Here is a 24572-nt window from a genome sequence, read left to right on the forward strand (position 1 = left end):
AGTGGCGTTGGAAAAGAGCTTTCCCTGAGGAACTTTGTCAAAAGCTTGTGAGAAATCTGGGATTGCCATGCAAGTCATTTCATCTCTTTCAAGACTTGAAACTAGGTTATCAACAGTCTGCAAAAGCTCTGTTTTGGCAGATCCTTTTGCCTGAAAACCATACCGACTATCGACAAGATGTTGAGAGTTTCATAGTGCTTCATGACAAGAGAATGAAGAACATGTTCAAGCAATTTGCAAACGATGTTGGTGAGAGATACCAGTCTGTTGTTTTCTCGCTGACTTTTGAATCATAGAATCCCTACAGTGCAGAAGGAGGCCATTCGGCCCATTGTGTCTGCACGGACCACAATCCTGTAACCCCTCATATTTACCTTGCTAATACCCCTGACTCTAGGGTTAATTTAGCATGACCAATCAACCTAACCCACACATCTTTGGATTGTGGGAGGAAACCGGAGCACCTGGAGGAAACCTACGCAGACACGGGGAGAATGTGCAAACTCCACGCAGACAGTGACCCGAGGACAGGAATCGAACCCGGGTCCCTGGCGCTGTGAGGTAGTAGTGCTAACCATTGTGCCACTGTGCCACCAATTATCTCCCTTACTTTTAAATATGCCACAGGCGTTAATTTGTCTCTGCTAGTCTGGTAAGTAGCTGGCATTGATTGGCTCCTGAAAGAGATCGATCAGTATTGAAGCCAGGTCATCAGCTGCTAACTTTAAAAATCCAGGGAAAGATTTCATCTGGACTCAGATCTTTATTTGGATATATTTCTTGCCACAATTTCAAAATACAGGTTAGATGTAAATCAATGCGGATAAGTGTGAAGAGATGAATTTCGGGAGGGACAATGTGGAAAGGCAATATGGTACTATTGTGAGGCGTTGCAAGAACGGAGCAGAGCAATCTGGAGGGTACATATTCACAAATCTTTGAAGGCGGTAAGCAGGGTAAAACCAATAAAATGCTTGAGCAGTTTAATTATGTGCTTTTGAAAAGCAGGACAAATACTTCTGGCTGTAACAATGTAAATATGACTGCATTTTTAAAAAGGTTGTTCCACCTGGCTGGTAAAGACAAACCTTTACCATAACAATTTAAAATTGGTGGATAGCTTTAACATCAATACACTAAATTTTACAGCTCTTGGGAAATTCTGTTAACTTGTGTCACTAAATACTCAAGCAGGGCAGTCCTCCTTTAAAACTGAGATAAACAGCAACCAAACAAAATTAAATTTAAAGAACAGATCAATGCTGGCACATTGGGTTTGGATACATGAGAGACCACAGAAACCCTCAACACTGAAGTGAAGTAGAAAGAAGACTTCTTACCTGGTGCTGAAGGTTGGAGTTTCTATCCAGTGCTCGCTGCGAGCAAAAGAAAAATCACATGTTAGATTTTCACAAATAATAAAGCATTCAATTGACAAACTGCCTTCAAAATGATTGAGCAATTATGTTGGTCATATTAGACTCAGGCTGACAGTCTGTTGTACCAGCTTAGTGCTTAATAAAGAATGTGGTATTTACACATTGATTTGAGGGGCTTCATTATGCAAACAGTTCCACTTGCTGGTGAAACACCAAGTGAAGTTAATTTTTGAAGATTTTGCAGCAACAAAAGGATATATTTGAATGTAAAGAAAAAAACATGTCCTTATAAATCTTGTGGTGGCCGGGGGTGAGGGGGGGTAAATCTTCTTGCTCCTGAGCTGAATACAGTACATTGAGGTAACGGAGACACATTGTGACTTAATGTGGTCAAGTACAGGAACATCTATCCCTCTCCACTCCTCCCTAATATCTCTCAACTGTCCCAAATACTTTACATGCACCAAATTACTTTCAAGGATGATTGCATTTGTTATGCATAGGTAAACAGATGCAATCATTTGTACACAGCCACAAGATAAAACTTAACAACTTCTGGTTGAGGGAAGATCTCCCTGCATTTCTTCAAATGACACGTTGGGATGTTGAACATCCATCCAGACTTTCTAACATCTCATCCAAAGCACAGCATGTCTGACAATGCAGCACTCCCTCAGTTCAGTATTCTTCAGATCAAGTGGGGATTGAACACCACAATCTTCGGATTCAGAGAGGGAAATGATACCAAACACAGCCAGGCAGACACTCAGAAATAGCTTCAAAAGTGAGATCCATTGAAGTTGCTTCAACAATGAAAAGAGCATTTGAAGGATGATAGCAGGGAAAAGAAAAACATGCAGTTAGGCAACTTAGACAATACTCACCAAACAAAGAAGTCTTACAACTAGCAGCTGTTTCCAGTTAATGATTGGAGTTGGGTTAGACCCAGACCTGTCAGGGTCACAACTGGAGAACAGGGAGGTTGTGCTGACTGAGGGAGATAAGGAAAATCAATTTTATCTGGTCTTTTCCAACTTGCTCTTTATAAGACTGAGAAGATAGTTTTTAAACCAGCTAAAGAGCATGCCTGGCCTCCCAAGTTTTAAAATGTCCTCATTGTAAGTGCTTGACATGCCTGTTTCAGGGGATTGACATTTAAAATGAACCCTAATTGCAGTAGGATGAATCATTTTTGATTGAGTCAGGGATTGAAACAGGTAGGGAAAATGGGCCTTATTCCGGGCAAATTACATTTGTGTTTTTTGACAGACAGACAGGGCCGAGAAGTGCGAGAAGGATTCAGAAAGTTAAAAAGAGGACTTAACTGAATCTTCTAAACTGAACTGTTTGGCTGGAAGTCAAAAATTGCAGAAGTTTAATCAATAGGCAGAAGTCTTAAGTAACAGTTCAATAGAGAGAGAAGAATTGGAATTCAATGATTACCTGTAGTAAAACAAATACAGTACATACAAGCAATAGAAGTAAAATCCTGTGGATGCTGGAATTAAGAATGCACTCTGTTTTTATTGCAGTGCATACAAGATTGCGTCCAGGAATAAGAAGTCAAATGATTGAACAGTGAGGGAATAGCCCTGCCAATGTTTGGAGCTTACCCTGTCAGAGGGCCCAGTAACAAATATGAGTACGTCAGACTGCCCAGATCTCCTATAGCTGACCCAGGGATGGTAAATCCAGCATTGGGTGATCAGGAAATGCCAGAGTGGAGGAGAGGGGGGTGGGGGGGGGCGGGGGGGGGATTGGATTTTAAAATGGTAGATGGGACCAAATTCAAGATTTCTACCCAATTTCCCAATGTTTGCCAGCACATCATAAGGGTGTAGTTAGTGAACCTGCATTCTGCACTCCATACCTGGCCAGCTCCATTGTAGAGGCAGGCATCTCCTAGCCTCCCACAATTTACATGGAGCTAGGCCAGCTTTTGCATGACTAGCGAGGAGGAGTCATGAACCATGGTCTGAATTTTGGAACCTGAAGTAGGCCAGTTGGCCCATTGAGTTTGCACTGACTCTCCAAAAGAGCATCTCAGTCAGACCCACACCCCCACCCTATCCCCATACTCTACCTAACCTACGCATCTTTGGGCACTAAGGGGCAATTTAGCATGGCCTATACACTTAAACTGTATATTTCTGCAATGTGAGAGGGGACCAGAGCAACCAGAGGAAACCCATGCAGGCACGGGGAGAATGTGCAAACTCCACACAGTCGCCCAAGGCTGGAATCAAACCTGGGTCCCTAGTGTTTTGAGGCAGCAGTGCTAACTGCTGTGCAACCATGCCACCCATAAAAGGTCTTACGTTTTCTCCCCCTACCTCCTCCATACCAACCCAATGCCAACTCATGCACCTCACCCATCCCCAACAATGCTTCATAACTTCCATACCATCCATGGCCCTTCCATACTTATTCCCCCAGTATTATACAATGTGCAGAACCAATGAAGCCTAATGGCATTTGTGAAGCTGATGATAAAATAATTCATAATTGCTGGGGAAAAACACTGGTATTCCAACAATCCCATTAAAATGTCAATATAACAAACCCTTTCGTGATCGATAACAGAAGCTATAAGTACTTCACAGCTCTTAATCTTGTGCAAATAAACAGAGACATTGACAAAAGTGATCACAGAAAGAACAAGTAAAGTTAACAGTTTTCCATCTGTGAAAACAACCTCCTACTCAAAAGTTCTGGGATCTCAACCAAGCATGCATAATGAGAAAAAATATAATCAAATAACCAGGACGAAGAACCAGGCTAATCCTTCCAACCAGACAGCCTCAGCATTCAGCTGCTCCTGTTGCCTCCTCTGATCCGCTTCTGGGGTGGCAGGCCAGACTCTATCACACACCTGCACCACAGGCAGATATCATTCTTTCATATGATGTGGGTGTTTCTGGCTAGGGCAGCATTTATTGGCCAACCCTAATGATCCTTGAGAAGATGGTAGTTAGTCACCTTCTTGAACTGCTGCAGTCTTTGTGTAGATAATGTTCAGTGCTATTAGAGCAAAAATTGGATTTGATAGGATGTTTTCTATCGTGGCGGATCTGCCAAGTCAAGAAATTACTGAACACAAGCTTTACCTCTCCTGAAGTTGAGAATCCAGCAGATCGTGTCTTTTCTCTCCCTCGAGTTGAAGCTGATTGTTAATATAGCCTCAGAACTGACTTGTCACGGTGAGAAATCAAGGCTTAATTTTCTGTTGTTTGCCAAAATAAATTTCTCAATTTCTTTATTGTTTACCCCTTGCCATGAATCATTATTCTTCCATATCTGACATTGAGTGATTTTTTTTCATTATCTTACAATCAGCTCCCTTCTACCTTGTCTCTCTGGTGCTGCAAATGATATTGGATTCCACACAAGTTGAGGCTTGAATCTGTGTTTTGTTTATTTCACCTTCATTTCTGTCAATGCACAATGCACTTCCTTAACTATAAATTGTTGTGTGTACTATTATGAGGAATTGACTGTAATTGTTCCAGTGTGATATATGCTGTGTACAGTCAATCTCCGGATTTGGCAGACAGCAACAGTTTGTTTATCCAAAAAAAAATACAAATCAATTTCATGGGTCCATGGAGCCCCCATCATGTTTCCCCCTCTGTTGAAAAATAAGCACCTTTTGTCCATTTGCTTCCGACTTGTGGACAGCATTGACTATACAGGGCTGAGAGAAAAAGGGTTAGAAGTTGTCCTATATTGGCCTGTTTATGGGTGCAAAGCAGATACAAACTTTAACACTGGGATGGTCTAATTCCCAATCAACCCAGGCATTGGGCCCACCGCTAAATCTGTGGAGCCTTTTGCTGTGACATTCAGGTCAGCAGCCTAATTCCACAGAGTGGCTTTGAAGAGTGATGGTGTCAGTGGCAAAGATGTGGAGTTTGTTGACTTTGGTCTTCCCAATGATTAGCAGCACAAAGTTACAGCTTATCCTGAACTGGACGTCAGACAAACAGTACTGCCGCATGGAGGCTATGGAAGGTTAGATTATATCTGTAGTCAATATAAGGTTTTCTCAATTTAAAAAAACTGTTTTACTCTGACTGAAACAACAAGACTGTACATGCTCAGCTTTTTGGAATGCATGTTGTTTAATTTAACCTCACTTGAGTAGCTTGGCTTAAGCACGAACCACATTCAGAAATGTGCTTTTACAAATAGAGCTGTGTTCCTGGAGATTTATTTTGCAGTAGAAATTGAAATGCATTTCATCTGCTTTAAATGCGTAAAATTTGGACAAAGAATACCAATTTTGCAGCCAGGCTGTGTCCGGTCCACATAGACATTTGTCCCATTGTTATATGCAGGTGGCTAAGTTTTTAGGTGTTCAGGCATGAGCCTGAAATAGGTGTTAGGCCCCTTGAATATGTTAAAAAGGGACCTCCTGTTGAAGACTCTCTTCCTGATATTAAGCTGTCATGAACACAGCTTCATCAAGCCCGCTGTGTTCAAGATAATAAGGTCCTAAACAGCAGTCCTTACAAGGACAATAGAAGGCCGCTGCCAAAAAAGGTAAATTTAAAAAAAAACTTACCTCAGTGAGAAACCAGCTAGAATTTATTCTTCATCCCTAATTGTCCTTGAGAAAGTGGTGGTAAAAAGACACCTCCTTGAGTACATCTGAGTGGCTTGCTACGCCACTTCAGACAGCTGTTTAGAGACAAGCACGTTGCTCTAGGTCTGGAGTCACATATAAGGCATAGAGTAAGGACAGCAAATTTCCCTCCCTGTTATGTTGTGGCATTCTAGCATTGTCCATAGGTTTGGGGCGTTGCAAGCAACAAAAGGTATTTATTGATAAGAGAAACTTGGTGCAGGATGTAAGTTTTTGGGCAAATCCTCCATGATTAAAGAACCCAGGGATAAGGAAAATGGCCGGCTGGCTGTCAGGAACTTTACAACCACATGAAGATGCAAGAGGCTGGGAATAACAAGAAGGTCGAGACAGGGATAGTCTAATCAACAGGAAACAAAGGAGAAACCATGGCCAGCAGACAAGGAGTAAATAGCCCAGCAGCAAGACAATGAGAACAGAGATCATTCCATCCACGGACAACATCAAGACTCATCTCGCTGATGGGATTCCAATCAGGCTGACTCAGAGAACATTTAAAAGACATTAAAATATCGATTAAGGGCAGTCCCAACAGTTCCGGCCCTTTTTGTTCCAGTCAATCGAAACTACCAATTATCAGAAACTGTTTTGTGTGAGAGAATGACTGGTTCAGGTTTTAAAAAGGGACAAGCAAGCTCTGGCTTATCTCTCTCCTCTCTCTTCTCCTGTTCCTGCCTGCCTCTCGTTCGTCTCCAGCACGCAGCCCGAAGTCCACTGAGCAATTTAAACTAGGATTGTGAGTATCCTCTGGTAATTCGCGAAGTTCCCGAGATCATCATAGTGGATGAGGCTTTGGGGAAAGGGGGGGGCTTTTGCATGCACCTTTCATAGTTTAAGACACTGGTAAACTTGTGTAAAGTAAGCATTCCCGTTGTGCCCGTTTTAGTATTCCTTCCATAGCTATGGTCTTATAGAGCATAAGGCATTGTGTGTTGTTTTCCTGGTGTTTGGTGATCTTGACCTTGATGTTTTAACAAATATATATATATCTTTGACTTCCATTGGAGTCCGTTTTGATCTTTTCAATTTCTCACCAACGATCTCTGACCAAGTCACAATATTAAATACCCCTTACCATAATTCCGGAGTCTAGAACTGAGGGTACTCTGGGCGCTTCGAAACCGCCCACTCAGGAAAGGCTGCCAGGTAAAGGTGGGCAGAGGCTTTCCTTTCCTCTCTCTCTCTCTCTAGCGGAGTAGGCGCAAGGTGGCTATGAGTCCACCGGTAAGAGGGAGAGGATCACCCAGGTAGTGGTGGGGTTTGGACAATTGGTGTGCCAAGCCCAAAGTGAGCCCGTTGGGTGGAGTTAAAAAAGGGATCCCGCTGGGATCCCGCTACAAGGAGGCTGTCCTCAAACAACAGCTCCAGTCCTTACATGCTTACATCATAACTTCTAAAACATTTTGCCTGACAGAGGACTCCACCCTCCATGATCACTCACACTCAATTTCCATTGGTCCCTCAAGTCAGGTGACTCACTTCTGCTGTACTGTCTTAAAGAGACAGACACCATAGACACTGTGGTGAACCATAGTTGGTTACCACTATGAGTGCTGAGCCATGGATGGTCAGCATTATGGGTATTTGTAGATATGTTACTGTAGTTACTGTAGGTGTTAGGGTTGGGCTGTTCTACCTGTTGATACTGTTCTGTGGTACACTCCAGTTGGCTCCGCCTACCAGGGTAAGTATAAAGGTCACTGCACTGCCTGGTGACACTTTAGTCTGGGATTGTATTGTATATAGTGTGCTCCATTCTTGTCAGTAATAAAAGCCTTTATTTCCCGGGTACAATCTAGCCTCCCAAGTGAGTTAATCGCGCATCAATTTTATTACTGACAAAATTTTTTTTTTAAAACCATGGAGCAAATGTTGAAACCCGATCGGTTTACTTTGGATCCACGTGCAGCAGGAGCGTCGAACACTTTCGACCATTGGTTCAAGTGTTTTCAAGACTACATCGATGCCTCAACAGCCATTCAAAACAACGCCAATAGACTGCGGGTCCTCCACGCGAGGGTAAGCGACACCGTATACTTATCAATCCGCGATGCCCAAGACTACATAGGGGCCATCGAACGACTTAAGAAACAGTACAACAAACCACCAAACGAGATCCATGCTCGACACCTTCTAGCCACTCGACGGCGGCAGCCTGGTGAAACGACAGGACAGTACCTGTGTGAACTTCAGCAGCTAGCCAGAGCCTGCAACTGCAAACCAGTGTCGGCGGCCGAGTATACGAACGACTTGATTCGCGATGCGTTCGTGGCGGGAATCGGCTCGTCGTACATTCGCCTTTGGCTGCTAGAGCAAGGTAATCTAGACCTCGCTAAGACAGTAGAATTGGCCGACGCTATGGAGACGGCCTCCAGAAGTCTAGAAACGTACCCCACCGACCACGTGGGAACATCGTGGCAAGTACAGCCACCGACTCTACTTTATTCAGCGGCTCCGAAAAACTGCGCGATTGTGTTTCCAACCTCGGACCTGACGATGGCAGCAGCTCCAGGAGGCCCGCGGTGTTACTTCTGTGAATTGGCGAAACACCCTCGGCAGCGATGTCCAGCTAGAACGGTATTGTGCTCCGCATGTGGAAAGAAAGGGCATTATGCCAAAGTCTGCAGGACCAAACCACTCTCCAAACATAGCAGTGCGGTGTGTGATTCTCCTGAGCCTGTCTCCTTGTCTCCAGCGTCTTCGAGGTCTTCCACCACGTGCGATTCCAGAGCGCCGCCATTCCTGATGCAAGACACGTGCGACCTGCAGGGGCCACCACTTTTAGCGCCATCGACCATGTGCGATCCATGGGCGCAGCCATTTTGGTCGGCACCGACCGCGGACGACCAGCAGGGGTCATCATCATCAACCATCTCAGCTGCCTGCAGTGGCACCCAAGACCCAATGGTGGCATCAATCTTCCTGGACCAGCCAAGCCTCACAGACTCGACAAGTCCATGATGGGCATAGAGGTAAATGGACGCCAAATTCATTGTTTGTTTGACAGCGGGAGCACGGAGAGCTTCATTCACCCTGACACCGTGAAACGGTACGGTCTCCGAGTACGGACTGTCAGACAGACAATTTCGATGGTGTCGAAGTCCCGGTCTGTTACCGTGCTAGGGAGCTGCGTGGTCAATCTGACGGTGCGGGGCACAGTTTACGAGAACTTCAGGCTCCTTGTGTTACCACACCTTTGCGCTCTGATGCTCCTGGGACTAGACTTTATGGTCCACCTGAGGAGTGTAACCCTGCAGTACGATGGGCCACTCCCTCCACTTTCAGTGGGAGCACAGCAGCCTCCAAATTGCCCAGCGCGCTCCACATGTAGCGTCACGACACTCAGAATCACCCCACCATCTTTATTCGAGAATCTCGTGCCAGGCTGCAAGCCCATCGCAACCAAGAGCAGGTGTTACAGCGCTGAGGATCGGATCTTTATTCGATCTGAAGTTCAGCGGCTCCTCAGGGAAGGGATCATCCAACCTAGCTCTAGTCCATGGAGAGCGCAAGTAGTGGTGGTTAAAACTGGAAACAAACCCCGGATGGTCATAGACTACAGTCAGACCATTAATAGATGTACGCAGCTGGATGCGTATCCTCTCCCGCACATATCTGACATGGTCAACCAGATTGCGCAGTACCGGGTGTTCTCCACCATTGACTTGAAGTCAGCTTACCACCAGCTCCCCATTCGCCCAGAGGACCGAAAATACACGGCCTTTGAGGCGGATGGTCGTCTTTATCACTTTCTAAGGGTTCCCTTTAGCGTCACGAATGGGGTCTCGGTCTTCCAGTGTGCAATGGACCGAATGGTGGACCAGAACGGGCTGCGGGCTACCTTCCTGTACCTGGATAACGTCACTATCTGTGGCCATGACCAGCAGGACCATGATGCCAACCTCCTTAGATTTTTACGCAATGCGTCTCGCCTGAATCTGACCTACAACAGGGAGAAGTGCGTATTTCGCAAGCGCCGCCTAGCAATTCTCGGATACGTGGTGGAAAATGGGGTCCTTGGCCCTGATCCAGACCATATGCGTCCCCTCCTTGAACTTCCCCTGCCCACTAGCATCAAAGCATTGAGAAGATGCTTAGGCTTCTTCTCATACTATGCACAGTGGGTTCCCAATTATGCGGACAAAGCCCGTCCGCTCATCAAGTCTACCTCCTTTCCCCTAGCAACAGAGGCTCGCTTAGTCTTTGAAGGGGTAAAGGCCGACATCGCAAAAGCCACGATGCACGCTGTTGATGAGTCCATCCCCTTTCAGGTGGAGAGTGATGCATCTCATTTCGCCCTGGCCGCCACACTTAACCAGGCGGGCAGGCCCGTCGCCTTTTTCTCTCGCACCCTCCAAGGCCCCGAAATTCGGCACTCCGCGGTGGAAAAGGAGGCCCAGGCCATTGTGGAGGCCGTTCGTTATTGGCGCCATTACTTGGCGGGAAAACGATTCACCCTGCTCATGGACCAGCGGTCCGTGGCATTCATGTTCAACAACACGTTACGGGGTAAGATCAAAAATGATAAAATCTTGAGGTGGAGAATCGAACTCTCCACCTACAATTATGATATCATGTACCATCCAGGGACGCTCAATGAGCCCTCAGACGCCCTGTCGCGTGGAACATGTGCAAGTGTGCAGGAGAATCGATTACAGGCCCTCCACAATGATCTCTGCCATCCGGGGGTCACTCGGCTCTTCCATTTCGTAAAGGCCCAGAATCTACCCTACTCAGTGGAGGATGTCAGGTCCATAACCCGAAGCTGCCAGGTATGTGCTGAATGCAAACCGCACTTCTACCGACCTGACAGGGCACACCTCATTAAAGCCACTCGCCCTTTCGAAAGACTGAGTGTGGACTTCAAGGGCCCCCTTCCTTCGACAGATCGGAACGTGTACTTCCTCAATGTGATTGACGAGTACTCACGATTCCCTTTTGTCATTCCCTGTTCTGATACGACCACTGCCACGGTTATCAAAGCATTACGGGATCTTTTCACCCTGTTCGGTTACCCTAGCTATATCCACAGTGATAGGGGCTCGTCATTCATGAGTGACGACTTGAGGCAATACCTGCTCTCAAAAGGGATTGCCTCAAGTAGAACTACGAGTTACAACCCTAGGGGTAACGGACAGGTTGAACGACAAAATGCTACACTCTGGAAGGCTGTCTTACTGGCGTTGAGGTCTAAAGGTCTTCCAGTCTCCCGTTGACAAGAGGTACTCTCTGATGCGCTCCATTCTATCCGCTCACTCCTGTGTACGGCAACCAACGCTACTCCACATGAGAGGATGTTTTCCTTTCCTAGGAAGTCTTCCTCTGGGGCCTCATTACCATCTTGGTTGACGCACTCAGGACCTGTCCTCCTGCGGCGGCATGTTAGAACCCGCAAGTCCGACCCTTTGGTTGAACAGGTCTATCTCCTCCACGCCAACCCTCAATATGCCTATGTGGCATATCCTGACGGGCGAGAGGACACGGTCTCTATTAGAGATCTGGCGCCTGCAGGGGACTTGGAAACCCCAGTCGCTTCCACACCCCTAGTTAGGGACCCCCCGACCCTTATCTCCCCTCCTGTCACGGCGCGGGCAGTATCGGGACCACCACTTAATCCTCTTACTCCCGTGTACAGCTTGCCTGAGTCCAGGAGATTGTCACCACCTCGAGGCGTGCCCGAGTCCAGCTGATTGTCGCCACCTCGTGGTCCACCTGTCCGTGAGGAACTGGAGGAGTCACTGGACACCGCCTTGGAGAGGAGGTCACCACGGTTACCAGAACCGACGTTACCGCCAGTGTTGAGGAGGTCGCAGAGACGGTGCGGTCCTCCAATACGACTGAACTTGTGAATATATGGACAGTTGTTCTGGGGTTTTTTGCCCCGCCGGCCTTTGTTTTAAAGGAGGGGTGAATGTGGTGAACCATAGTTGGTTACCACTATGAGTGCTGAGCCATGGATGATCAGCACTATGGGTATTTGTAGATATGTTACTGTAGTTACTGTTGGGGTTAGGGTTGGGCTGTTCTACCTATTGATATTGTTCTGTGGTACACTCCAGTTGGCTCCGCCTACCAGGGGAAGTATAAAGGTCACTGCACTGCCTGGTGACCCTTTAGTTTGGGATTGTATTGTATATAGTGTGCTCCATTCTTGTCAGTAATAAAAGCCTTTATTTCCCGGGTACAATCTAGCCTCCCGAGTGAGTTAATCGCGCATCAGACACCCAAAAGGCCATTTGTGTACAGATGAGTTTACAACATTTTAGTACTTTCACATGGTCTGATACTAGCTTTTTAAATGGTTCAAAATTTTTATTAATACCAACCAAATCATTGGATTCACTAATGTTTATGTAGGCTCCTGAGGAGGTCCACGCGGGATGTTGGCACCTGGCCTGAAATGTGGAGGTGGAGTTCAGTCCTTCCTGGCCTCTTATGAATGATTTCTTCCCACTTTGCTGTGGATAGCTAACGCAATAATGCTATTTTATGTACAACTTGGGCAACACATAAGCATCAAAGACACTGGCCTCTGAAATACCTGAAACTGCAGCAGCTTCAACAATGTTGTGGATGACAAATTTTTTAAAGTCTTTGGAGAGGTAGCAGGCACAGTTTGTGCATCAAATGGGCTGGACATGGCCACGGCCCTTCTTGGCACATCCGTTTTTCCTTCGCTTCTTGGTCACGTTCAACACAAGTCACAGAATTATTTAATTCAATTTAAGTTCTCCAGCTGCCATGGAATTCAGGGTTCTGGATTTCTAGTCCAGTTTGCTAAACATTATGTGACTGTACCTGAGAACTAAGCCTGAAAATGATGTCCATTTCACTCTTCTAGCTGCTTGCCTGTGACGCGCAGCTCACAGCTACAGCACACTGGCCTAAATTAAATTAGGCCCTGGGCTCAATTTCATCTGGGCCTTGGGCCGACTTGTTCCAGTGCAGAGAATGCAGTGTTTATCTTGGCAAGCGAGTGTTACGCAATTTATACTGCTTATTCATTGAAACACCACTGATTCACATTCATGAGTTAACTCCACACAGTGGAATTTGCAGTTAATGCCATGCATCTATAATTATTTGCTTTTAAATGTCAAGTCTGTGCTAAATTAATGCCGTCCAGTGCTGGTACAATGGAGAGTGGTTCAAAGAAGAGTGCAGGAAGGCATACCAGGAGCAATACCAGGCTTACCTAAAACTGAGGTGGTCCTGGTGAAGCTACCAAAGAGGACTATTTGTGTGCCAAACAGCAGAAGCTGCAAGTGACAGACAGAGCTAAGCGACTCCATAACCGACAGATCAGATCTAAGCTCTGCAGTCCTGCCACATCCAGCCAAAGATGGCAGTGGACAATTAAACAACTCACTGGAGGAGGAGGCTCCACAAGTATCCCCATCCTCAATGATGGAGCAGCCCAGCACATCTGTGCAAAAGATAAGGCTGAAGCATTCTCAATAATCTTCAGCCAGAAGTGCCGAGTGGATGATCCATCTCAGCCTTCTCTGGTGGTCCCCAGTGTCAGAGATGTCAGTCTTCAGCCAATTCAATTCACTCTACATGATATCAAGAAACAGCTGAAGGCACTAGGTACTGCCAAGGCTTTGGGCCCCGACAATATTCCAGCAATAATATAGAAGACTTGGTGCTCCAGAACTTGCCACTCCTCTAGCCAAGCTGTTCCATTGGCATCTACCTGGCAATGTGGAATATTGTCCAGGTATGTCCTATACACAAGAAATGGGACAAATCCAATCTGACCAATTAACGCCTCAATCTACTCTCGATCATCAGTAAAGTGATGGAACGGGTCATCAACAGTGCTATGAAGTGGCACTTACTCAGCAATAACCTGCTCACAGATGCTCAGTTTGGGTTCCACCAGGATCTCCAGCTCCTGACCTCATTACAGCCTTGGTTCAAACATGGACAAAAGAGCTGAATGCCAGAGGTAAGGTGAAAGTGACTGCCCTTGACATAAAGGCATCAATAAACTTTAGCAAAACTGGAGTCAATGGGAATCAGGAGGAAAACCCTTCAACCCTGTTTGGAGTCATACCTGGCACAAAGGAGGATGGTTATGGTGGTTGAAGGTAAATCATCTCAGCTCCAGGACATCACTGCAGGAGTTCCTCAAGGTAGTGTCCTAGGCCCAACCATCTTCAGCTGCTTCATCAATGATCTTCCTCCCATCAGAAGGTCAGAAGTGGGGATGCTCACTGATGACTGCACAATGTTCAGCACCTTTCGTGACTCCTCAGATACTGAGATTGGTCCATGTCCAAATACAGCAAGACCTGGACAATATCCAGGCTTGGGCTGTCAAGTGGCAAGTAACATTTGTGCCACACAAGTGCCAAGCAAATACCATCTCCAACAAGAGAGAATCTAACCATCTCCTCTTGACATTCAATGGCAATGCTATTGCTGAATCCCTCATTAGCAACATCCTGGGGTTTACCATCAACCAGAAACTGAACTGGAACTGGCCATAAAACTACTGTGGCTACCAGAGCAGGTCAAAGGCTAGGAATCCTGCGGCGAGTAACTTACCTCCTGAACCTCCAAAGGCCTGTCCATTCTAGAAGACACAAGTCAGGAGTGTAATGAAATATTCTCCACTTGCTGGATGAATGTAACTCCAACAACACTCAAGAAACTCGACACCATCCAGAGCAGCCAGCTTACTTGTTACCCCTCCCACAAACATCCACTCCCTCCATCACTGCCAAATAGTGGCAGCAGTGTGTACCATCTACAAGGTGCAATGCAGGAACTCACCTTAGGGTTCCTTAGGCAGTAACTTCCAAACCCACGACCACTACCATCTAGAAAGGCAAAAGCAACAGATATCTGGAAATACCACAACCTGGAGTTCCCCTCCAAGTCACTCACCATCCTGACTTGGAAATATATCGCCGCCGTTCCTTCACTGTTGCTGGGTCAAAATCCTAGAATTCTCTCCCTAACAGCACCATGCGTATACCTACATTTCAGCAACTGCAGCAGTTAAAGAAGGCAGGTCACCCCCACCTCTTAAGGGCAAGGAGGGATGGGCAATAAATGTTGACCTAGCCAGCGACGCCCTTATCCCGCCAAATTAGTATAATAAAAACCCAGGCACTAAACCGCCTACAGTTTCCTGAAGCATTCAGAGAGCTGGGCAAAGATATTTCCCAATGTTATTCTATCTCGAGTATGTAATGGAAGGAATTAACACAGGGAAGTAATGGAAGGAAGAAAATAATGTAAAGGAAGGAGACAGTTCCATTTTCATATCTTCAGGATGTCTCAAAAAATCTTCACAGCCAATGAAGTTCTTTAGAAATCTATATTATAATGTGGGGAAAATACTGTGAATACTTTATGCACAGGAAGATCCCACAAATATCCATGAGATAAATGATCTGGTACTACATTTTTATTGATGTTACTGAAGGCTAAATGTGGTCACCCTGGCCAGAAGATCTTCCCTGCTCTTCTTCAAATATTGTCATGACATCTTTAACACACATGTCGGAGGGCAGATAGGGGCCTTAGAACATCTCATCTGAAAGATAACAGTGCAACACTGCTGCATATACTCTCTGCACTGCCCTGAATCAATGGCATAAATAATGTGCTCAAGTCCCTGGAAAGGGACAATCTTCTGACTTGGAGGTCAGAGTGCCAGCACTGAGATAAAGCTAACACTTACAAAGCCAGTTTTTTCTAAGTTAATGCTCCCAGTGTACGTGAATCTTGAGAAATCCCAAACATTAATTTAAATGAATAGGAAATCACAAACAGTGGAGCCTCAGTTCCCGAACATGTGTGGCCAGTAAGTGAGGTAATGTCAGCTTGCAGCATTGCTTGTGTGGTATAACCATAATACAACTGGTGAATTGATATCAGAGCTGGATTTGTATTCAGCCCAGCTTCAGTCTGTGGTTCATTTCCTGGTGGCCTCACCATCATTCTTTTGTCTTCTGTATGAAGCCTTGATAACCATAGTCAAAAATGAAGATGACAAAATATCTGGCTTGTCAGTCAGTATACTGAAAATTTCATTGAAGGAGGATGAAAGATTTGGGGGAAAAAAATGACAATTTATATCCTCTTTCTGAGGATCATCACACCTTCTCGCCTCTGTCAGTTACCTCTTCCAGGAACATAGAACAGTAGGAATGTTGGTCTTTATTACAAGACGGCTGGTTTTGTGTGACAGCTATACACAACTCTGGTGAGCAGTCGACACACTTACTCTGTCTTTTTCTGTCTGACTTATTCTCCAACATAGTGGGACTGAGATTCAGAACATGAAGGGATCATTTGGGAAACCTCAAGTCCCATTAGGATGGCCACAGCATGCTGGTGTTCCAAGGAGCTACATACTACACTACGTCAAAATCCATTTTTTGTAACTACACTTGAATCCTTCATAAGAACATATCAATTCTAATGGGGGAAAGAAACAGGAATGAAGTGAATCATAAAGCTTGCATTCATTTTTTAAAATTCTTTCATGGAATGTGGGGGTTGCATTTATTGCCTATGCCTAATGGTCCTTGAGGAAGTGGAGGTGAGCTGCCTTCTTGAAGCACTGCAGCCTCTGTAGTGTGGGTACACCCACAGTTCTGGTATAGCACATAACACGTTGTCACCACAAAACACTTAAATGAATTACCTTTTAAATGCAGTGATTTATTAAGCAAAGGTATCATTCGAGAGAGTAACCTGCAGAAAATTATTTCTGATGTGGAGATGCCAGAGTTGGACTGGGGTAAACACAGTAAGAGTTTTAACAACACCAGGTTAAAGTCCAACAGGTTTATTTGGTAGCAAATGCCATTAGCTTTCGGAGCGCTGCCCCTTCGTCAGATGGGGTGGATATCTGCTCTCAAACAGGTCATACCTGTTTGCCATGTTTGAGAGCAGATTTCCACTCCATCTGACGAAGGGGCAGCGCTCCGAAAGCTAATGGCATTTGCTACCAAATAAACCTGTTGGACTTTAACCTGGTGTTGTTAAAACTCTTACTACGAAAATTATTTCTGCCAGACACACACACACACCCCCCTGCCCCCCCCCCCCCCCCCCCCACCCACCCCCCACCACCACCCCACCTCTCTGCAGAACCTGCGCTCCTCTGGTTTTCTCAACACCGTAAGAAGTCTCACAACACCAGGTTAGAGTCCAACAGGTTTATTTGGTAGCACAAGCCACAAGCTTTTGGAGTGCTGCCCCTTCATCAGGTGAGTGGGATTTCAGTTCACAAACAGGGCATATAAAGACACAAACTCAATTTACAAAATAATGGTTGGAATGCGAGTCTTTACAGGTAATCAAGTCTTAAAGGTACAGACAATGTGAGTGGAGAGAGGGTTAAGCACAGGTTAAAGAGATGTGTATTGTCTCCAGCCAGGACATGGCCATTATTTTGTAAATTTAGTTTGTGTCTTTATATGCCCTGTTTGTGAACAGAACTCCCACTCACCTGATGAAGGGGCAGCGCTCCGAAAGCTTGTGGCTTGTGCTACCAAATAAACCTGTTGGACTTTAACCTGGTGTTGTGAGACTTCTTACTGTGCTTACCCCAGTCCAACGCCGGCAGCTCCACATCATGTTTCTCAACACCCCCACCCTCCTGCTCACTCTTCAGGTCCCACCAGCAGCACCCCCCCCCCCTCCCCCGCACCTCACTTCCTCTCCTACAGAGAAGAGCCCTTTATCTCTTCCCCGCACCCCCCCCCCCCCCCCCCGCCCCCTCCCCGGAAAAGTTAGTTACCTTAAAAATATTTTTTTTTCCGATTTAACACAGTATAAACCTACACACTATGTTGCCTTTGTTGAATAGATGTCCACAGATCCTGCGAGAAGGAAAGAGAAGGAATTCACTGGGGCAAAGATATGAACATTCAGAAACATGTTAAAAGGATGTGCACAAGGAGAATAGCAGAGAAGAAAGCAAAGCAGCAGACACAATACATAACAGCAGGAGATTTCTTTTCGCATTCAAGCAGGAAGAATGCAGTCAAAGATGAGGCGAGAACTATAAAGGATGCAAATTGGGTTGAAACAAAGAACCATCGCACAATAATTAACGTGCTGAATGATTGCATCCTCCAAGTATTCGTGGTGAAAACATGAGCATCATGCCCCGCCCAGCCCGAGATAACCTAGGTAGAATTAAATTACTTTGATAAAATAGAACTCTTAGTTAGGTAAAGGGGTCTTGAAACAAACAGATGGGACTATCCCAGTATAGTAAAACAGAAGATATGACTTTATAGGTGTCACTACTGGAAATAGGTTAGAATGGTACTCATTTTCCAGTAAGGTAACAAAATAAGTCCAACAACCACAGATTCTTGCTGTCATAGAATAATTTATCAGGGGGATTATTAGTACAACGCCAATTGTGAGTGCTAGATTTAGAAATGGAAGATCTTGAATTACTGACCATCTGAATTTCTTTTTGTGTGTGACATCCCAAGTGGACTATGGAAAGCCTGACAACATGTTACAACTGGACTTCCATAAGTCAACTCGCCACAAAGGTATATTAGTTGACAAATCCCTATGTATGAATGTCCTGCAAGTATAAATGAACCACACTAGAAGCTTGACTGAATATCTTAAATTGGTTATAAGCATGGACTTGTTGACACAGTTGGTATTCTGCCTATTTCATAGAGTCAGAGGAATATACTATTTGATTCATCATTGGGATGTACAGGCTATGTACCTGGCATTGCACTGTTACTGAAATTCATACACAATGTGGCTCAATTATGAAAGGCAGAATATCCTTTTAGATGAATGACAGCCTGTTAGTGCATTTGCATAGCCACTGCATAGTAGCAGTGTTGAATGTCTTGCTTAACTTGTTGTTCAAAGTTTTGAGATATTTTGCTTTTCCAGCATAATTTGAGATAGATCGGGCAATTTTCAATCCTGCAATTTCTTCAGGGAAAGAAACTCCTCTTCCATTTGCCCTGACAATAACAGAAAATAGTCTATGCTTACCAATTTACATATTCTTGAAAAATTGCCAGATTGCCTTAAGGACAGAGTTGTTGCTAATCGTCGATTTATTTGCAATGGAGAACAACCTATCTTTTCTCATCCTCCTCCCTGCTCATTCTCACCCCAACTCATACAAAAGTTTAGCAGAGCTCCTACCTGCTATAGCCTTTTGAAAAATAAATGCATGTGGAAACCTTTATAATAGCCTGTGCTACAGGTGTTTAAACCATTCTTACAAAGTGCTGAAGTGGATCAGGTCACGAGGGACTACTTTGGCACAAACTAAAGCCAAGTTCTAAAGTAGAACTGCATTAAACACATAACTTTTGAGTTCATCATTGCCTTTGGGTTATTGTTATACTGTATGTGCATTTCTATATTTATGTTGTATTAATTTGTGTAAAACGTGTGTGCACATTCCAACAGTTGCCCCAGTAGGAGATCTGATATGGAACAATGAACAAACTTTACCTCTAATGCTGTGTGGGTTTATGCCAAAATGGATTGTAAAATGTTTGCCATTTGATAAGCACTTTCCTTTTACCTTTGTGAACATACTTTTAATTAATCATTTTGCCACAACTGCCACGACCAACATACATGTTATTGGGTAAAATCATAATAAAGACAGTTTAGTCATGTGCCAAGTATAGAAAAAACTGCTAGTTATGTACCATCATAACATAGAGTTTACTCAGCCCGTGAGATTGTCTGCTGAAATGCTCATGCATGCCGAAGTCAGCTGCAGTCCATTATTTCAACACTCTCCTGGCCAGTCTCCCATTCTACATACTCTGTAAACTTCAGCTCATCCAAAAATACTTTGCCCTTACAAAACTCACACTCACCACTGTCCTCACTAGCCTACATGAGTTTACAGTTCTCCAATGCATGAAGTTTAAGATTCGCTTCTGTTTAAAGTCATACATTGACTTCACTCCTCATCATGTCTGTAACCTCCACCAGCCCTACCAACCATCCAGAACTCTCCATCCTCCAATCCAAGCATCTTGTGCATATCCGCATTCCTTTGCTTCGTGATTTGGATCATACCTCTGAGGGCCCATTTTAGTATTCCTTTTCTAAACCTCTCCATGCCTCCACTCACCTGCAAGATGCAGATGAGCTCAATTTGAGCAACCCACCAACTAGCCCCACTGTTCCAAGATTGGGGCCCTCCTCCCCCCAAAAAATGTAACGGTGCTCTTAACACCGCCTCCCCCCCCCCCCCCCCCCCCCACCGCCCCCCCCAACCCCCCCCCACTAACCCAGGAAGCACCATCAACCCTTCACCAAAGAGGGGCATCCTCCCCCCAGCCACAAATAATGGATAACACCCCTCAGGCCCTAGAATCCCTACAATGCAGAAGGAGGCCATTCGGACTATCGAGTTTGCACCAGTCACAATCCCACCCAGGCCCTATTCCTGCAATCCCACATATTTACTCTGCTAATCCCCTGACACTAGGGTCAATTCAGCATGGCCAATCAACCTAATCCGCACATCTTTAGGCTGTGGGAGGAAACCAGAGCACCTGGAGGAAACCCATGCAGACATGGGGAGAATGTGCAAACTCCACATAGACAGTGACCCGAAGCCGGAATTGAACCTGTGAGGCAGCAGTGCTAACTACTGTGCCACCGTGCTTCCCTGCTTCCCCCTCAGACCCCCCACTCAGTCCCCTTCCCTCTCAGACCCCCACTTAGGCAACACTTTCTCCTCAGACTACCCCAGTCAGGCCCCCTTAAGGCCACATGCCTTGGCAATGCCACAGTGCAATGTCCCCTGGCACCCAAACACTGACACCCTGGTCTGGCAACTTGGGCCCCGAGGGAACTTAAGAAGGTAGATCCAGTGGCCATTTTCCCCTCGACTGCTGCCAAGCTGCAGAGGAATGGTCCCACAGGGATCCTGAAGGTTTGGTGTGCTCCGGTTGAGGGCAAGGGATTGACCTTCCCCCTAGGATGGGTTGTTGTGGCTAGACTGCCCCTTCTAGCCCTGGCAGATTTGAAGATCACCCGGCATGATGATTTCAGGCAGCCCTGTAATCAACATCTACATTCCTGCCTGTCAGCTGTGAAAATTCTACAGTGGCCAGGTCATTTTAATCTCAATGCGCCCTGGTCACTTGGCAGGCTTTTAAATCAATGCAGCACTCCATTCTGCAGCAGAGATTTCCCTTTCTCCCTGTCAGAAGCTGTAGGTGTGAGCAGACCCCTTTGAAGTCCTCTGACAGAGAGGAGATGTTAATTTCACCATTCTGCACAGCTGTACACTGGGTCCTAATGTATGCACAGCTTTGATTTGAAGTTGCTGAGGCTTCTGAGCAAGTTGAATTCTTTGAAACCCTCTCCAGTCCAATGAAACCTTTTAATGTCTAACAAATTCAGCGTGCGGTGCCTTGAAAAATATTCCACTTACAGTTTAATGGATTTCTGCTCAGGCTACCTGTGTTTATTTTCATTTCCCTTCAAGCTTGAATGGATCTCAAATACCCCCATTGATCCTGACCACAATGTTGACAGAGTCAAAAAGTGAGGAGGTGTGGGATAGAGGGAAAGTTGGCCGATTGGATAGGTAACTGGCTGTCTGATCGAAATCAGAGGGTGGTGGTCGATGGAAAATTTTCGGATTGGAGGCAGGTTGCTAGCGGAGTGCCACAGGGATCAGTGCTTGGTCCTCTGCTCTTTGTGATTTTTATTAATGACTTAGAGGAGGGGGCTGAAGGGTGGATCAGTAAATTTGCTGATGACACCAAGATTGGTGGAGTAGTGGATGTGGTGGAGGGCTGTTGTAGGCTGCAAAGAGACATAGATAGGATGCAAAGCTGGGCTGAAAAATGGCAAATAGAGTTTAACCCTGATAAATGTGAGGTGATTCATTTTGGTAGGACTAATTTATATGTGGATTACTGGGTCAAAGGTAGGGTTCTGAAGACTGTGGAGGAACAGAGAGATCTTGGGGTCCATATCCACAGATCTCTAAAGGTTGCCACTCAAGTGGATAGAGCTGTGAAGAAGGCCTATAGTGTATTAGCTTTTATTAACAGGGGGTTGGAGTTTAAGAGCCGTGGGGTTATGCTGCAACTGTACAGGACCTTGGTGAGACCACATTTGGAATATTGTGTGCAGTTCTGGTCACCTCACTATAAGAAGGATGTGGAAGCGCTGGAAAGAGTGCAGAGGAGATTTACCAGGATGCTGCCTGGTTTGGAGGGTAGGTCTTATGAGGAAAGGTTGAGGGAGCTAGGGCTGTTCTCCCTGGAGCGGAGGAGGCTGAGGGGAGACTTAATAGAGGTGTATAAAATGATGAAGGGGATAGATAGAGTGAACGTTCAAAGACTATTTCCTCGGGTGGATGGAGCTATTACAAGGGGGCATAACTATAGGGTTCATGATGGGAGATATAGGAAGGATATCAGAGGTAGGTTCTTTACGCAGAGAGTGGTTGGGGTGTGGAATGGACTGCCTGCAGTGATAGTGGAGTCAGACACTTTAGGAACATTTAAGCGGTTATTGGATAGGCACATGGAGCACACCAGGATGATAGGGAGTGGGATAGCTTGATCTTGGTTTCAGATAAAGCTCGGCACAACATCGTGGGCCGAAGGTCCTGTTCTGTGCTGTACTGTTCTATGTTCTATGTTCTATAAGTGATTTCTTCAAGACGATCGTGGTTTGCCAAAGAGGACGTGAAACCACAGACTTTGAGTTCCTCATGTGGTGACTACACTGCCTTCCAATGGTTGAATATCAATGGTGGTAGGGATTAGGCTCTTAAATGGGCATTAATTGCCCATATAATGGCCTCAATTAGCTTTGGGCCAGGAAGGCCATCCACAAAATGTCCCGCCTTGGACTTAATTAGCAGCGCTGAACAGATGGCTCGATCCCCACTGCACACCCTCTTGCCTGATCAAATACCACCTCCAAACTCACCACCAGGGTGGCATTAAATTCCGCTCATTTGGGTGGGAGTTTATGGCTGCACTTGTCCCAAAACCGTTAAATCTTTCCATGGTCCGCCCCTTACCTGCTCCGATTCCCATGGCGGGCGGGGCGGTAAAATTCTGGCCTAAGTGTCTATGAAGGGAAAAAGATAGGTTAACTGCGAGGGAGAAAATTTGGCAGATGGAGTATAATGTGGAAAAATGATTGTAATAATAGAAAATCAAATTTTATTTAAATGCAAAGAGACTGCAGAATTCATACATGAATCACAAATATTTAGCATGGAGATACAGCAAGTAGTTAGAAAGGAAAATGGATTGTTGGCCTTTATTGTAAGGGAGATTGATTATGAAAAGAAGCCTTGCTACAACTAGGATATAGTTTTGATGTTCTTATTCAAGGAGGGACATATTTGCTTTCGACACATATCAGAGAAGATTCAGATTCCTGTGATGAAGGGGAAAGATTGAGCAGGTTTGGTCTATACTCAATGAAGATTAGAATGAGGGGTGATTCCTTTACAGAACATATTTCAAAGGAAGATTAGCAGAATAGATGCTAAGATGATAAATCCTTTGTGGGAAAATCTCGAACTCTAATGCACAGTTTAGGATCTCTCATTTAAAATCGAGATGAGGAGTAATTTATCCTCTCCGAGAGTTAACAATTTTGGAATTCCTTACCACCGAGAGCAGTGGAGGCTGAGTCATTGAATATATTCAAGGCTGAGTTAGGCAGGTTTTTGAGCTACAAGAGAGTTGAGGGTTTGTGGGGAGCAGGCAGAAAAATGGAGTTGAGGCCACAGTCAGATCAATTAAGCTGTTCTTGAATGGTGAATAGCCTCCTCCTGCTTCTAATTCTTAAGTTCTCATTTTATGTTCTTTATGATTAACATTTTCAGCAAGAAAAAGATGCCCTGCACTTGTGCTTACAAAGGCTTCTTTTTTCAGATGCCAACTGACCTGCTCTTGATTCCTTTCAACTTCTGTGTTTTTGCAGTAAAAGTGTGATTTTTAAAACAAAGTTCTTGATGCTGTGTCAGTTGCTCCCATGGTGATGAGGTTTTTGGACCTATTTTGCTACTGGTGTTTTCTTCCTTCCTGTGATGCAAAACTATGGGGATATTGACTGATACTTTCACAGATGTGTAATATTAACCTTTGATCTCTTTGCTGCATAATATTGCTAAAATAGACTTTTGCAAGGACCTTAATGGATGCTTAATAGTTGCATTCATTCTGTTGACACAAATGTTGGTTTCACAGTGTCCTGTTCTGAATATGATGCCCATGTTGGGCTGAAAGTACTCGATCTTCTAAGGGGTGAGGGGATAAACATTTGAAGCAGAGGAAGATAGAGGCTTTAAGAAGAGAAAGAAGGGCAGTGAGATTAGCTGGGATCACTCCTGCAAACAGCTGTCACAGATATATAGGGCCAATGGTCTGCTTCTGCCCTGTAAACATCTGTCACTCAATGAGAAATATCAGCTTGCTGTCATGCCTTGAAGGGCTTTTAAACAAGCGGAGAGATCAGCAGCCAATGGAGCTTTCCGATGGTACAGAGTGACAAATAGCAATGTATCTTAAGTG

At 45.2% G+C, this 24572-nt stretch overlaps 1 protein-coding gene across 2 annotated transcripts in view; it reads right to left on the reverse strand.

The window, feature by feature from the left end:
- Window positions 1–24572, reverse strand: part of LOC144491379 (uncharacterized) — a 448762-nt gene that overhangs the window by 371835 nt on the left and 52355 nt on the right. For both annotated transcript variants that reach the window (XM_078209111.1, XM_078209110.1), the window contains exon 2: window positions 1341–1376. In XM_078209111.1, the coding sequence (XP_078065237.1) occupies window positions 1341–1376 (36 nt within the window). The remainder of the gene's footprint in view (window positions 1–1340; window positions 1377–24572) is intronic.

Source organism: Mustelus asterias, chromosome 3 (genome assembly GCF_964213995.1).
Source record: "Mustelus asterias chromosome 3, sMusAst1.hap1.1, whole genome shotgun sequence".
NCBI classification, from domain to species: domain Eukaryota; kingdom Metazoa; phylum Chordata; class Chondrichthyes; order Carcharhiniformes; family Triakidae; genus Mustelus; species Mustelus asterias.